Source organism: Notolepis coatsorum, assembly GCF_963971535.1.
Source record: "Notolepis coatsorum genome assembly, contig: SCAFFOLD_222, whole genome shotgun sequence".
NCBI classification, from domain to species: Eukaryota; Metazoa; Chordata; class Actinopteri; order Aulopiformes; family Paralepididae; genus Notolepis; species Notolepis coatsorum.
This window is the reverse complement of record NW_028172536.1, coordinates 167,349-182,904: the sequence shown is the minus strand read 5'-3', so window position 1 is coordinate 182,904 and position 15,556 is coordinate 167,349. Positions and strand designations below refer to the sequence as shown.

Genomic DNA, 15,556 nt, shown 5'->3' with positions numbered 1-15,556 from the left:
CCGTCAATATAGGATATAGAGACAGCTGTCGCTGCCTGTACGTTACTGCAAGCTTGGGATGTGGTTTAAAGGTACCCCAAAATCACCCATCCTTCTGTCCAGGGGTTCCGACCCATTGTCTCAATTGCAGTTCTGAATTACAAAACCTGACAGTTTAAAATCTGTAATAAAATCTGTAATAAAATCTGTACTAAAAGAGTGAAATAGAATAGTCAGAGTAAAATAGAATAAAATAAAACGTCAGTGACAATACTTAACTAACTGATGTTTTTCCCTTTCTCCAGTAATCTGTTCTTCACGAAGACAATGAAAGACTTGAGTGACGGACACCTCTGGTTCTCCGTGGTCAGCCGCCCTGCCAGCAGCCACTTCACCCGCGTACAGCGAGTCTCCTGCTGCTTCTCTCTGCTGCTCTGCACCATGTTGACCAGCATGATGTTCTATGGGATTCCATCTGACCCCTCAGAGCAGACAATGGATCTGGGTACAGAGAGTTTAGAGAGAGAACATTATGTCACAGTGTTTACCCTAACATTGCTTTGTGTCAGTGGTCCTGCTTTGTGGTAGGTGGTCCTGCTTTGGTTCCGGTACAGATTGTAGTAGTATCATTAAAACTGTTAATAATTTGATAATTGATCATTTGGATGATTGAGAATAATTAAAGTTATACATACCTGCTATTTAGGGAAATTAAGCTTCATTATAATGTTTTTGCTAATTTCCCATGTTGCTGTGGTGAATGAATGAAAACTTGAATGACTGAATGAATGAATGAATGAATGAATGAATGAATGAATGAATGAATGACTGAATGACTGAATGAATGAATGAATGAATGAATGAATGAATGAATGAATGAATGAATGAATGAATGAATGAATGAATGAAAACTTTATTTAACAGATTGCAGAATGGGTACAATACAGTACGGCTCAATACACACAATTGTTAAGGGGATGCAGACCAGAGAAAGACGTTTGTCTTGTTTACATCAGGGTCCCCCATTTTCAATTCATAGTGGTGGCCCACCACTGCTAAATAAATGTAGAGGAAGTGAACCCCTACCCTTGGCGTTAGTGTTAGTGCCATGTTCTACCTATAGGGAGGTGTAGTGGTTACGTCATTGTTGTTCCTGGCCGGTCCACCTCGCTTGAAATTGCTATGTATTTCCAATGGACATATTTCGAAATCGTCTAGTTTAAAACAAATAAAGCATGAACATTGGCATGGTGTACATTTCTCTGTGTATTCATCCACAATCTATAGCTCAACATGAAACAATTCGCAATTAATCGTAAAATAATTACGTATAATTTTATTTCAATCAAAAATGCTTAAACATTAATGTTAGTGATAGAATGGAGCTCATTTTGTGTAAAATGTAAAGCTTGCCAGTGTTCATGAGGCAGAATTATTATAATAGCCGATAATACATTTTCTCAATGATAAATCCCTATACGGGTGGGGGGGGGGGGGGGGTCGCCAGATGATTTCCAAAAAAATAATGTATGCAGTCAGGCCACTGAACTTAGAAGCAGGCCATGACAGTGTTTCTAGTTGCAGCAGCGCAATAGTTAGATAACCTAGGTGGGGAACAACCAGGAGATAACTGCAACTCACACAAGTTGGATAACTATCTCTCTCTCTCTCTCTCTCTCTCTCTCTCTCTCTCTCTCTCTCTCTCTCTCTCTCTCTCTCTCTCTCTCTCTCTCTCTCTCTCTCTCTCTCTCTCTCTCTCTCTCTCTCTCTCACACACACACCGCATGTGATTGGTGGAGGCGGGACCCTTACAAAAAACTGTTGTTGCTAATCATTGACACATGCTAGCCTGTAATAATCCCCCCCAGAAAAATCGACTTTGCATTTGATATATTGCAAATATATGCCATCACACACACTGGCATTTAAAGGGTTAGAATTATAAAATGAATATGTGGTGTTATGCGTTTGAACGTGTGCATGTTTCAACCATACATTTCCATTTATAAAAAAATTAATACAAATGTAAAAAATAAAAAAAAATAAAAATCCTATAATCGTGGCTCTCTGACACCGTTATTTGAGGGTTGCGGCCTGAACAGTTTGGGAACCCCTGTACTAGACCACAGTAGCTACTGTTGCTACCCACAACTCACAACAAGAGACACCACAATGTTTACAATTAGTATTTTTCCAAGCACTTTGCTGTCTTATACTGTCACAAAAGATATTTCTGCATCAATACAAACCTAACAGAAGAATTACATGTTAGCACGGCACAGTGGCACAGTGGTTATCACTGCTGCCTCACAGCAAGAAGGTCCTGGGTTCCAACCGTGGCAGGAGGCCATTCTGTCGAGTTTGCATGTTCTCTCTGTGTTTGCGTGGGCTTTCTCCAGGTACTCTGGTTTAATTTGGTTCCTCTCTCTCTCTCTCTCTCTCTCTCTCTGTCTCTCTCTCTCTCTCTCTCTCTCTCTCTCTCTCTCTCTCTCTCTCTCTCTCTCTGTCTCTGTCTCTCTCTCTCTTTCTCTCTCTCTCTCTCTCTCTCTCTCTCTCTCTCTCTTTCTCTGGTCTCGTCATTTGTTTCTCTCAGGTAATTTCTCCTTTACCTGGCAACAGTTCATGGTCGGATTTCAAAGTTCACTCATCATGTTCCCAGTGAATCTGCTTATTGTGACCGTCTTCAGACTCGCTCGTCCTCGAGAGAGGAAGCCCAGGCCGGGCAGTTCTGAACGGGGCACAGCTGGTGAAACCTCTCCTTCACAGACCCAATCCACAGAGCGCCAACCCAAGGACGTCAGATTAGACACGGTCATCAAGGTAAAATTAATCTATGTGCATTTAAAATTTATAGAAGAAGCTTTACAATATGTAGAAGGATATACTACTATTATCATTACTGTCTACTTTCTACTAGAGCTTGGCATCAATATGGGCTTTTATTGGTGTCGGTTTCTGTGTTCATAATATGTGTATGTGTTCTCACAATTATAATATATTATATTATAATTGTGAGAAAATCTACAATATTTAAAGTAATGTTTTTTATACAATCTTTCAGAATCGGCAGATCTCAAAGTTAAAAGACAAAGTCATCCATTCATATTCCGTGGGGCACGACATTGTTTTGAAATACTGTGTTAGAATCATGGTTCTCTGGTTTCTCACTTAATTCATGTATTTATTTATTTTATTCTCAAGGATATTACAAGAATTGTGCAGTCACTCTCTAAGACCGTGAAGAGCAGCGATGTGGAGTTAGAGTGGAGGCCTGGAGGACAACAAGCTGATATCAACGCTGTCCTCTCGGTGCTGGAGGACCTTGTCAGACAACACTGCAGAGAGTGTGAAGCCTCTGCTGACCCCACTGCCGAGACACAGGGGCCTCACCGTCTCATGGAGCCTCAGCTAAGAGGTGCAGCCATCTTTTTGGAATACTGGCAAACGAGGCCACAACTCAAACTTGCACTGGCAGCGGCTTTTGACCTGAAAAATATATATTGTATGTTATGTGTAAATGTAGGAAAATGTAGATTTTCCCCAGGAAATGTTCACTTTCACTGTGGTGAAAGTGCAGATTAATTAAACCAGTTAATGTGTAGATTCCCCGTTGGGTCGGTGAACATGAGAGGTCTAGCCTATCTTGTGCCCCCGTAACAAGTTAGCAGAGTTATAATGCTAAGCAGGAAAGTGTTGCATCAAGTTCAAGGCCATATCATTTTTTATTTTTAATATTTAAAAAAAAATCTTTTCAGGAAGAGCACTAAGAGCATAACCTCAATATATCTGTAAAAGATTACAAATATTTCAGAATTTTAACCACTTATCTTCCCGTTTGTTTGATAGTAAATCCCTTTTTATGACAAAAAAAACACAGAAATCTGCATTTATTTCATATTTATACAAGTTTTCAACCCCATATTGCAGCATGGAAAACATGCACCAAGTCCTTGTGAAAAATAATCTGTCTTTATATTTACAAATGAATGACTAATTCGGTCAGAAATAGCTGAGACGCTAACGTTAAGCACTGCTTATTGATTATTATATCCGCGGGGTTATAGTAAACGTTCTCCCGGTACATTCTGAAGACAGACCGCTGTCTGCTGAAGAACCAGTCCTCTTCCGCACATAGTGAGATCAGCGAGCAGCGCGAGGTGCCACCCCCCGGCTTCAAAGTGTTCAGCTCAGCCGCTGTGACACGGAGAGGAAGGAGGAGGAGAGAGTCCTTCAAATCATGCTTGCTCGCTCAACGCACCCCAGCGTTTTAACATTAGAGTCAATGGGAAGAAAAAAACGTAGGTTAATTGGCAAGCTAAGGTCTATAACTTTTTTTTAGAGGTATTCTAATGATGATCATTTAACATAATGGATATATATATATATATCGAAAATGACCAAAACTGACCCAATTTCATGACATAATAATCAACACAGCCATCGTTGTACAAAGAAACACAAAAATATATAGGCAACACACACAAAATAGTTGCTAAGGGGGCAGAAGTGTGAAGTGATATAAGGTGGAAGATTTTCTGCGTCGGAATAAATCCTGTCGGACAATCTAACAATAATTAACACATTTACAAGTCGTATAACATTTAGAAAATAAGGAAACGGATAGAGAACATTTCTGAATCACGCAACGTTTTCGGCATTTCTGAAGAATCCTTTCTTGCGAGATATGGCGGCCTAGACCGTGCCGGGTCACATATACAGAGTCCAGAGGCTTTAGAGTGGAAGCAGCAGCATGTCTATAAACTATGTCTCCATAATCCAAAAAAGACAGAAAAACTGCTTCAGCAACCTTCCTTCTACTAAAAGTGGTTTTGGTTTCTGTACAAAAAGCCAACCTTCTGACACAGTTTACAGGCAAGATTATCTACATGACATTTATTAATGTGTTTCCAGACAACAGTGATTTGACCAGCACTGAAAAGTCGATGGCTGGAGTCCAGAAAAAGAAGAGCAACAAATCCAAGTATCTCTATAGGCAGCTAGGTCATATTGACAAGACCCTGAGTGTGCTTGGAACGTCAGACTTCCCCAACCCAGACAGCTACAGACAGGCCATGCAACAAATCCTAGGCATGAAGGCCCTTCTGGAAGACCACCAGCTTGATCACAAGAGGTGCAGAAATCTTCTTAATTCCTTGACTTGGAAGCGATACATTGACATTTTGCCTGGCGTGTTCTCCAGCTAGCCTAAATTCAAATGGTTGAAAATTGTTAACATTCCTCGTTGAAAGCAATGAGCACTTCTAGTCGCAAGCTAACAAGCTAGCCAGCCACAAGCTGTGCTCGTATATTTGTATGAGGTATTCTAAAAATGAGCTATTCTAAATTTCTTCCCACAACATGGCAGGTACCTACTGTAGTAGTGAAGCAAAATAGCTCAATATTAGTTCATTGTATTAGTTGTAATATTATTCACAGTAAGGCACAAGTACTTCACAAAGAAAATATTTCATTGTATGTATAATTAAATGTATTTAATTAGTAATTTCCACCCCTGTCTCCCTGTCTCTCGTAGCCCAAGTACAGAGCACACTGTTGACAGGAGAAATACTGGGAAGTGTCACCAGAGGGGGCTCTCCTGGTGGTTTGTGTTTGTTGGCTGGGTGCTGGTGATCGGTACCAGCTGCGTGGCAGGATTCTTCACCATGCTGTACGGGTTGAAATTCGGGAAGGGCCGCTCTGTGAACTGGCTCGTCTCCATGGTGATCTCTTTTTTTCAGAGTCTCCTCCTCATTCAGCCAATCAAGGTGAGATACAGACTTGCCATTGGCTATTGTATGCTGCTGCTATTGTGCTGCTGTTTACAATTAACAATTATAATAAAATAAAATACAAAAAGGGTCACTGGTAACATTCTAGGCACAGAAAGGACCTTCAATTCAATAGTCCAGAAATTAAAATCACCACAATTGGGTTCCAAGGATTTCACATGACATCATTTATTTTATGCCCAAATTGAGTCCTGTGCTCTTGCATCGCTGTTATAATAATAGCACTTGTACAAGTTTGTTTTACTGAGCCTCAGCCCCCAGGAGGAGACTGACTTCGGTGCTTCCTAGGCTGAAAAAGATGAAGTGATGATGACAACATATTACCATATATACCATATATATCACATTACCATGTATATCACATTTCCATGTATATCATATTACCATGTACTGTATATCATATTACTCACCCACTGCTCGTATACCGCTCCAACAGCATAGTCTGAAGCATCAGTGGTGATGGCAACAGGGGCGTTGGGAAGTGGGTGTGCCAGCCTGGTTGCATTACCATATATATCATATTACGAAGTACTGTATATCACATTACCATATCACATTACCATGTATATGACATTACCATATATATCACATTACCATATCTATCACATTACTGTAGTGGGCACTTACATGGGCACTTACCTGGACGGGACATAATCCACCTACACTGTCACTTTAAGGACACGGGGCATCCGGGGTATCTAGAGCGGCCATATTAACGCTTGACTTTGTTTGTTGTGGTATCCATGGCTATGCTATTAAATGATGCACACTGATGTGTGGTCAAAGAAACTTCACTCTCTTTGGTCGTGATTTCCCGCCTCCTACATTGGTGAACCTGACGTTCTTGGACGCTTTCAAGGACGATTGAACAATGGAACAGGCAGTCGCGCTGAAGTTTGTGGAAGCAGCAGTCGCGCTGAAATTGCCAGAGTTCTGGGAAACGCAAGCTACTGCATGGTTTGTGCAGGCGGAGGCACAGTTTGCAATAAAGAAAATAACGGAGGATGACACTAAGTACTATCACGTTGTCGCTGTGCTGGGGACTAACACGGCAGCCAGAGTGGTGAGTCTACTCACAAACCCTCTGGCGCATGACAAATATGGCACGCTGAAGGCACACTTGTTGAAGTGTTTTGAACTATCTGAGGTGGAACGAGCTAACCGGCTGTTTTCATTGCAAGGTCTGGGCGACAGTAAACCGTCCGAGCTTATGGATAGGATGTTGGCGTTGATGGGAGAACATGAGCCCAACCATTTTATCTTCCGACAGCTGTTCTTGCGCCAGTTACCGGCTCAGGTAAGGGCCGCCTTGACAAACACAACAATAAATGACTGCCGTATGTTAGCCGCGGAGGCGGATAAGTTCTTTTTGGCCAGCCAGCAGCAACACTGTACGGCCGTGTTCTATCATGACCAACCCTCTACCTCTTACCATGGGGATTATACCGTCGCTGCTGCGGTGGCAGCACCTTGCCAGCGAGGGAGAGACACTGGCTGGTGTTTCTTTCACACCAAGTATGGAGCCAGGGCTAACCAATGCCGTCCCCCATGTACTTACAAGGGGCCGGGAAACGCCCGGGCCGGCGCTCAACAGTGGCCATGAGCGTTGGTGGGGCCGGCAGGCTACTGTTTATTCGGGACAACATCTCAGGCAGGCGTTTCATGTGTGACACAGGGGCACAGAGAAGCGTGCTGCCTGCGTCAAGGGTGGACACCCTGGCCGACGGGCATGGGCTTCCTATGGAAGCTGCCAATGGTACTACGATCCGCACGTATGGCAGTAGGCTAGTGGAGTTGTGTTTTAGTGAGCGGCGGTTTAGCTGGGACTTCATTACTGCTGATGTGTCTGTGCCCCTGCTGGGTGCTGATTTTCTCTGTGCCTATGGATTGTTGGTGGATGTCAGGAACAATCGATTGATCGACGCCACCACCTTTTGTTCATTTGAATGTACTGTCGGGGCAGCACCTCCTGTGGGTTTGTCTAACATGTTGTCTGTTACAGATGAGTTTCACCAGCTGCTAGCTGAGTTCCCTGTCCTTACCCAGCCCACTTTCTCGTCCTCCACCAGTAAGCACGGTGTGGAGCATCACATCGCTACGGCAGGTGCGCCAGTCTACTCCCGGGCTCGACGCCTAGATCCTGCCAAGCTGGCCGTGGCCAAGGCAGAGTTTTCCAACATGGAGAACCTGGGTATTATCCGTCGTTCTGACAGCCCATGGGCCTCACCCCTTCACATTGTCCCCAAGGCTGCCGGCGGGTGGCGCCCGTGTGGCGATTACCGCCGCCTTAACGAGGTAACCACACCGGACCGATACCCGGTTCCACATATTCAGGATTTTTCCACCCACCTGGCCCGGAAGCTCATATTTTCAAAAATAGATTTAGTTCGAGGTTACCACCAGGTGCCGGTCCACCCAGCGGACATCCCTAAGACGGCGGTGATTACTCCCTTTGGTTTGTTTGAGTTCTTGCGCATGCCATTTGGGCTTAAAAACGCAGCACAGACATTCCAGCGCTTGATGGACTCTGTGTTACGGGACCTGCCTTTTTTGTTTGTCTACCTAGATGACATCTTAGTCGCCAGTACCACCAAGGCAGAGCACTTGTCCCATCTCAGGACCCTTTTCCACCGACTCAGTCAGCATGGGCTCATAATTAACCCAGCTAAATGTCAGTTTGGGCTGTCTAGGATCGATTTCCTCGGGCACCACGTCACCAAAGATGGGGCAGTTCCCCTCCCATCTAAGGTTGACGCCATAGCAAATTTTCCACTGCCACCCACCATCAAGGCTCTGCAAGAGTTCCTTGGCATGGTACATCTTTACCATCGGTTTGTCCCCCGGGCTGCTCAGCTAATGCGACCTCTTTACGAGGCTCTCAGGGGTAAAATCGCCAAACATGTGGTGGACTGGATGGACGAGAGACGCAAGGCATTTGTCGATACTAAAACCGCCCTGGCCAATGCAACCAGGCTGGCACACCCACTTCCCAACGCCCCTGTTGCCATCACCACTGATGCTTCAGACTATGCTGTTGGAGCGGTATACGAGCAGTGGGTGAGTGGGGCTTGGCAGCCACTGGCGTTTTTTAGCCGACAGCTTCGTCCTAATGAGTGCAAATATAGCACTTTTGATAGGGAGCTCCTCGCCCTCTATCTGGCCGTGCGGCATTTCCGTTCCCTGCTGGAGGCTCGTTCGTTCACGGCATTTGTAGACCACAAGCCACTCACTTTTGCTATGGCTAAAGTAAGTGAGCCATGGTCTGCCCGTCAGCAGAGGCACCTGTCATATATCTCAGAGTTTACTACGGATATTCAGCATGTCGCAGGCAGGGACAATCTAGTGGCAGACTGTCTCTCTCGGGCCTTGATCGGGGTCGTCCATGTTGGTTTGGACTATGCACGCATGGCCTCAGACCAGGTTTCCGACCTGGACGTTCAGGCCTACAGGACGGCCATCACAGCACTCAGGCTGGAGGATGTGGCATTTAATGAGGCTAACGGCACACTCCTGTGCGACGTTTCCACGGGGCGGCCGCGACCGGTGGTGCCCAGCAGTTGGAGACGTCATGTTTTTTTTATTTTTAAATACTTTATTTCTCAGTTTACTAGACAAGAACAGACAAACAAAAAGGAGGAGACAGAACAAAAATAAACAGACATAACAAAACGAAAAAAAAACGAAAAGGACTGCCAGACAGGAAAATAAAATAACAGTGTGACTTAACTCAAAGCATTAAAGTGTGTTGTATAGCCAGGTGTTACAAGGTGCAGGTCAAACATGATATACAGGGGTGAGTCTCTGCAGAGTGCAGTTATTTGTCCTTCAGATAGTCAATGAATGGGCTCCATATGTCCGAAAACCTGTTGTGCTCTTTGGATCTGTAATAGCGGATCCTCTCCATCTGTATGATTGTGATCATTTCATTGAGCCATTTCTGGAAACACGGGGGTGTAGGTGATTTCCAATCGGTTAGAATCATTTTTTTTGCAGCTACCATGCCGAGCATTAGTGTCTGTTGTTCCTCCCTCGTGTACCTTAAGGCAGTCTCTGAACACCCAAAGAGTGCCAACTCTGGATCAGGGGGAATGTCCTTTCCATAGACCCTGGAAAACCACTGGAATATTTCACCCCAGAATTTTTGTAAATGAGGACAGAGCCAAAAGAGATGTGTTAAAGAGCCCTCTGCAACTTTACACCTGTCACATAATGGAGAAAGAGATGGATAAATTCTGTGTAGTTTGGTCTTTGAATAGTGGAGTCTATGGATGACTTTAAATTGAATCAATTTGTACCTAGCATTGATCGAGCAAGTTTGGATTCTAGTCAAACCTTCATTCCATATGTTCTCAGACACCTCTAGATTCAACTCAGTGGACCAGGCATCTCTCAGATGGTCAGTGGACACAGAGGTGGAAAACAGGGACATAAAGCGAGATATCAGGTGTCTGGAGTCTGGAGGGAGCTTCAGGAGATCGTAGAATGGGCAATTCTCTGGCATGGTTTCAAAATGTGGAATTTTTTCTTTGACATAGTGTCTGATTTGGAGATATCGAAAAAAGTGGGAGTTAGGAATGTTAAATTTTGTTTTCAGTTGGTCGAATGATGCAAACTGTTTGTCTATATACAAGTCTCCAAGGGTCGTGAGTCCCTTGTCCCTCCAGACAGCAAATGCCCCATCTGTCCGAGATGGCAAAAAGGAGTGGTTATGACATATAGGGGTATACATACAGACATTTGGTGGCTTGTGAACACCTCTTATCTGATTCAAAATCCTAAGTGAGTTCCTTAAGATAAAATTGTCACCAATTAGCTTTTGAGGGGATTCTGTTTTAGAAAAAAGTAAAGTACAGAGAGAGGAGCCTTTTACTGCTGTGGCTTCAATGTTTAGCCACAGGGGGGAATTGTTAGATGGTGTCTCATCCGAGAGTCCCCTCTGCCAGTAGGTCAGAGCTCTAGCATTGGCTGCCCAATAATAATTCCTGAATGCAGGGAGGCCTAGGCCTCCCTCCTGTGTTGGCTTCTGCAGATGCCCTTTTGATATGCGATGGGTTTTATATCCCCATACAAATGGGAAAATAATAGAGTCTAGTGTCTTAAAGAATGCTGCAGTGAGGAAGATTGGCAGATTTTGAAATAGATACAGGAATCTAGGAAGAGACACCATCTTGATTGCGTTAATACGCCCCACCATAGATAAGGGCAGGCAGGGTCCTCCACTTCTCTATGTTGAGTTTTAACTTTGTGAGCATGTCAGCATAGTTAAGTTTAAATAAGAGTTTGGGATTTCTAGATATTCGGAGTCCTAAATATGAAAAATGGTCATTTACTACTTTAAATGGTAGAGCCTTAAGAAAGTCTGAGTTCATGCCGCCCGAGAGAGGCATGAACTCACTCTTACCCCAATTGATTGTGTAGCCAGAAAGCTTACCAAATGATTCAATGAAATCTAACAAGGGAGGAACAGAGGTTTCTGGGTCTGAAAGATATAACAATGTGTCATCAGCGTAAAGGCTCACCCGGCTTTCCATGTCCCCTATCTTAATGCCTCTGATATTGGGATGGCTCCTGATTCCTATCGCGAGGGGCTCCAGAGCAACGTCGAATAGTAAGGGAGAAAGCGGATCGCCCTGTCGGACCCCACGTTGCAAGTCAAAAGGTCCAGATTTATCATTATTAGTGAGGATGGAGGATGTCGGGCAGAGATATAGTATTTTGACCCATGCAATAAAAGAGTCTCTGTTGTGAAGGGCCAGATTAAACCGAATATATATATTTATTTATATATATATATTTAATTGTATTTGTATATTCTCTAATATTCCCTGATATCCCTTGTATATTCCTTGTACAATATGCATTGAATATCCATTCTAGCCTACTGAACATCCCATAATAGTCTCCATTCTACTATTGGTCGAGACCTTGGTGCCAGGCTGCCATACCCCTCAGACCCAGTTCAAACGTACCGCTCCACATGTACGAACAAGTCCTAGTTCCGCGTAGGAATCTGGCTACCGCACCACTAATGGGACTATTTGTTCATAGTGCGTATATATACTGCGCTACTAAAGTAGGACTTTCTTTTCAGTCCAGTTTCTTACCCTCCAATAGAGTCACAGACGTAAAGCCTCCCCGCGACGCCACGTGTGGGAGTAAGGCCAAGTTCGCCTACCATCGGTATTGAGACATCGTGTATATTAATATTTGAATAGTCATATTTGGCACTATATCGTCGAGTTGGACGTAGTCTATTAAGCTAATAATAGTCTGTTAATATATAGTGCTTCGTGCGGTGAGAATACTACCGTAGTCAGTACCCCATCGTTTCGGGCAGAGAACTGGCTGCTTACCCAGGGTGGTTGACCCCATGTGAAGCTGCACCCGAGGAGCCCCAGAGCCGACGAGCGAGTGGACCTGTATACCGGATTATTCTACCGACGACAGCCCGCCTTCCCAGGCACGGATTATGCTTTGTATACTTTGATTATTCCATGGATAAAGACCCCCAACACTGCCGTGTGTTGGAACCCCCCCCCCCTGGAGAGGACGCAAGGTGAGGAGACGCTCTGCAAGACGAGGTCGCTTCACGTCTCTCCCGCGTGGACCGGAGAGAGCCGGCCCACAAAGAGTCCACCTGCTTTCATCTGTGGTCCAAGGATCGCCGGCGCATTGAACGGCACTACAGTGGGTTCACCTGGGATACCCTTGGCCGGACGAGGCAGCCGGATTCTACCCCCCCCCCCTCCTACTCCTGTCGGCTTACAAGCGACCGGATTAACCCCCTCTAGTGTATCTAGTATATAATCATTAAAGTATCATTGCTGTTATTCCTTAACTATTCCAGGTCGTATATTTACCACCTGCGCCTTCAGAGATTGGACATTCTCTATTGATATACCGACGAATACTCTTTGCCATAAAAGTGCATACTATTTCAATTCATAAATGTAATTAAGTGATTAAGTGCTTGTTCTACACACCATCGCTGTGTAGAAATAAAGACCTGTTTCGACTTCGTACATTTGTGTTGGATCCGTTTCATCTACGTGAGAGTGTTTATGATAATATATTTATGCCGTGTACTGGGTGGCCGAATATTAAGTACAAAGGTAGTGGTAGTAAGTATCATATCTAGTAATACAGTCAGGGAATTGTACCCCTCAGTTACAATTGGTCCTTCGAGCCGGAGGGTAATTAGTGTAATATTAATATAGTGTTATTAATATTGAAATGGCCTATGATGAACACTCCACGAAACGATCCTCCTAACCAACGCCCGCAGCGCGAACGACGGCTCCCTCAGTACTTAGAGGCTTACGCTGTCAGTCAACAACCTAGTCTTCTACTAACAGTAAACGCGGTAAAACTAGAAAGTAAAAGTATGTCTAACCCCAACGCCCAGACTACCCCGACCATAGAGGCCCCTACGGGCTCTAATGTAACTGACCAAGTTCACGGTGGGGACCAGTGGGAACCAGACATGACTTCACACCCCGCCAGTACTGAAGAAGTAGTCCCCGATGAGTCCCGGGAGGAATACAACGCTACCGAGAGAGAACTCGGCACGGAAGAAGACGGGGAGAGCACCGTGGAGATAGAACTCCAAGGCTCCGCAAGGAGTACCCCGAGGGAAGGCTCCCCTATACAACCGCCTTCTCCCAGCGAGGCAGAGAGGACCCTACAGCAGGCCTTCCTCATCAGCCTGAACGCCGCTGCTGAACGCGACCGACTGCAGATCCAGCAGCGAAGCGAACACGAGCAGATACGTCTAGAAATAAGACGCATTCAGATGGAAGAGAATGTGGCCCGAGAACGAGCCGGTGCTCAACGGGACGCAGCGCGCGACAGACAGCAAGCGCAACTAATAGAACAGCTGATCAGACGGACAACACCCTCTCCCTCCGCCAGAGGCTCCAGGAACTCGTCTAGACACACCTCCAGGGCGGCATCCCCTAGCCGAGTAAACAACCCTGAACTTGACCAACAGACGAGGTCTATACCCCCCACAGACCACCTCCCCCCACCGGTCCAAGCGAGACCTAGCAACCGGGAAGGAGCAGCATATCCTGTGGAGAGGCTAAACCAGAGACTACAAGCACTGGATGACCTAACTGAAGACGAAGAGGAGGAGAACCACGCCCGACGACAGCACAGTACTCTACCGGACCAGGAGGTCCGGTACAGCCCAGGCTATACTCCCGCGGAGCTGCGCTACAGACCCCCGACTCTATACACGGGTGAGCACGACGCACGACCCGCACCGAGGAACAGCACCTGGACAAGCGGGCCATGGTACACTGCCGGTACCAGCCCATACCAAGGAGCGGGAGGAGACTCGCCTAGGAGGCCTCTCCCCCAACGCTCGCCGATGTATCCACAGTCAGCGTCATACATTGGCACGCCTATGGTACCCGACTTCACCCAAGAGAACCGGGCCCAGTATACAGAACTCCGCATGTGTCTGGAGACCATGTTGGTGGATGTATTGGATGAACGCCATAAATACGCCATCCTACTGAAGCACTTAAAGGTACCCCGCGCACATAATATAGCGCTCGCCTACGCGACTTCCACCACCCCATACACAGCAGCGCTGGTAGCATTGGACCAGAGGTATGGGCGCATATGGGATTACGTGATCCAGGAGATCCGACACATCGACCGCTTACCCCCAGCAATAGACAATCGAGCACTGGACGACCTGTCCATCAGAGTGCAGTCCCTGGTAGGGATGTTGGGAGCGCAGAGAGAGAAGGGGAGGCATGAACTTTACGCCAACTCAAATGTGGAAAGGATCTTGGAGAAGCTGCCGCCCGCTCGACAGGAGCGTTTTAGGCGGCAGAGAGACCACCGAGACCCGAATGGCCCCGAACCGAACCTCCTCGATCTAGCAGACTTCCTGGCGAGAGAAGTCAGCAGCCTACGGCTAGATACATTCGGACGGAGCACCCCTGGCTCCAGAGAAGGAACCAGACGACTAAATGATGGAAGAAGATCGGTGACTGTGATGCACCAATCGGAGTCAGTACCGAGCAGCAGGAGCCACAGTACCCCCTCCAGAACGGAGAAGTGGAAGATAGTGTGCCCCTACTGTGAGAAAGAACACTGGCTAGCGCAATGTGACTCCTTCCCCAAGCTGAACGCGGAGGAAGCAAGTCAATGGATAAAGTCCAACAAGCGCTGTTTTCGCTGTGCGCGCTCACACATGGCAGCCGAATGCCGCTTAAAGAAAAGGTGCACCAAGTGCGATGGAGCCCATCTGGACATACTTCACGACAGTAACAGACGGCGCCCTTCACCCGCACCATCCAGCAGCAAAGCGAGCGTCATGTACATCGATCCCGCCAGCAGCAGTGGAGCCCGAGTACTCCTAAAAGTAGTGCGTGTGACACTAAGCTACCAGAATAAAGTCCTGGACACTTACGCCATCCTCGATGACGGGTCAGAGAAGACCCTTCTGCTCGCCTCCGCTGCGGCCCAGCTAGGGCTGCGGGGAAGTGAAACCCAAATGACAATTCGGACAATAAGACGAGATTTGAAGACGATAAAGGGCGAGAATGTCTCATTCTCTATCGCAGCAAGCGGCCAGCCTGAGCGACGGTACCAGATTGCAGACGCTTTCACCAGCCAAGAAATAGGACTGTCGCGGTACACATACCCCGTCGCCAAGCTGATGGAGAAATATGCACATCTGCGCAAGTTACCGATCCTCCCGCTCATAGACACACAGCGATGGTGTGTAGAGCAAGCACTTAATCAAATCAATCACATTTATGAATGGAATT

General features: G+C 46.1%; 1 protein-coding gene across 1 annotated transcript in view; it reads left to right on the top strand.

Moving 5' to 3' along the window:
- The window catches only part of LOC311247709 (polycystin-1-like protein 2), a gene marked incomplete at both ends in the record, with an annotated part of 216,415 nt that overhangs the window by 65,332 nt on the left and 135,527 nt on the right, over positions 1-15,556 (top strand). Inside the window, 5 exons of the mRNA XM_084338717.1 lie at positions 285-484; positions 2,573-2,799; positions 3,181-3,394; positions 4,891-5,110; positions 5,513-5,744. Of these exons, the coding sequence (XP_084194843.1) occupies positions 285-484; positions 2,573-2,799; positions 3,181-3,394; positions 4,891-5,110; positions 5,513-5,744 (1,093 nt within the window). The remainder of the gene's footprint in view (positions 1-284; positions 485-2,572; positions 2,800-3,180; positions 3,395-4,890; positions 5,111-5,512; positions 5,745-15,556) is intronic.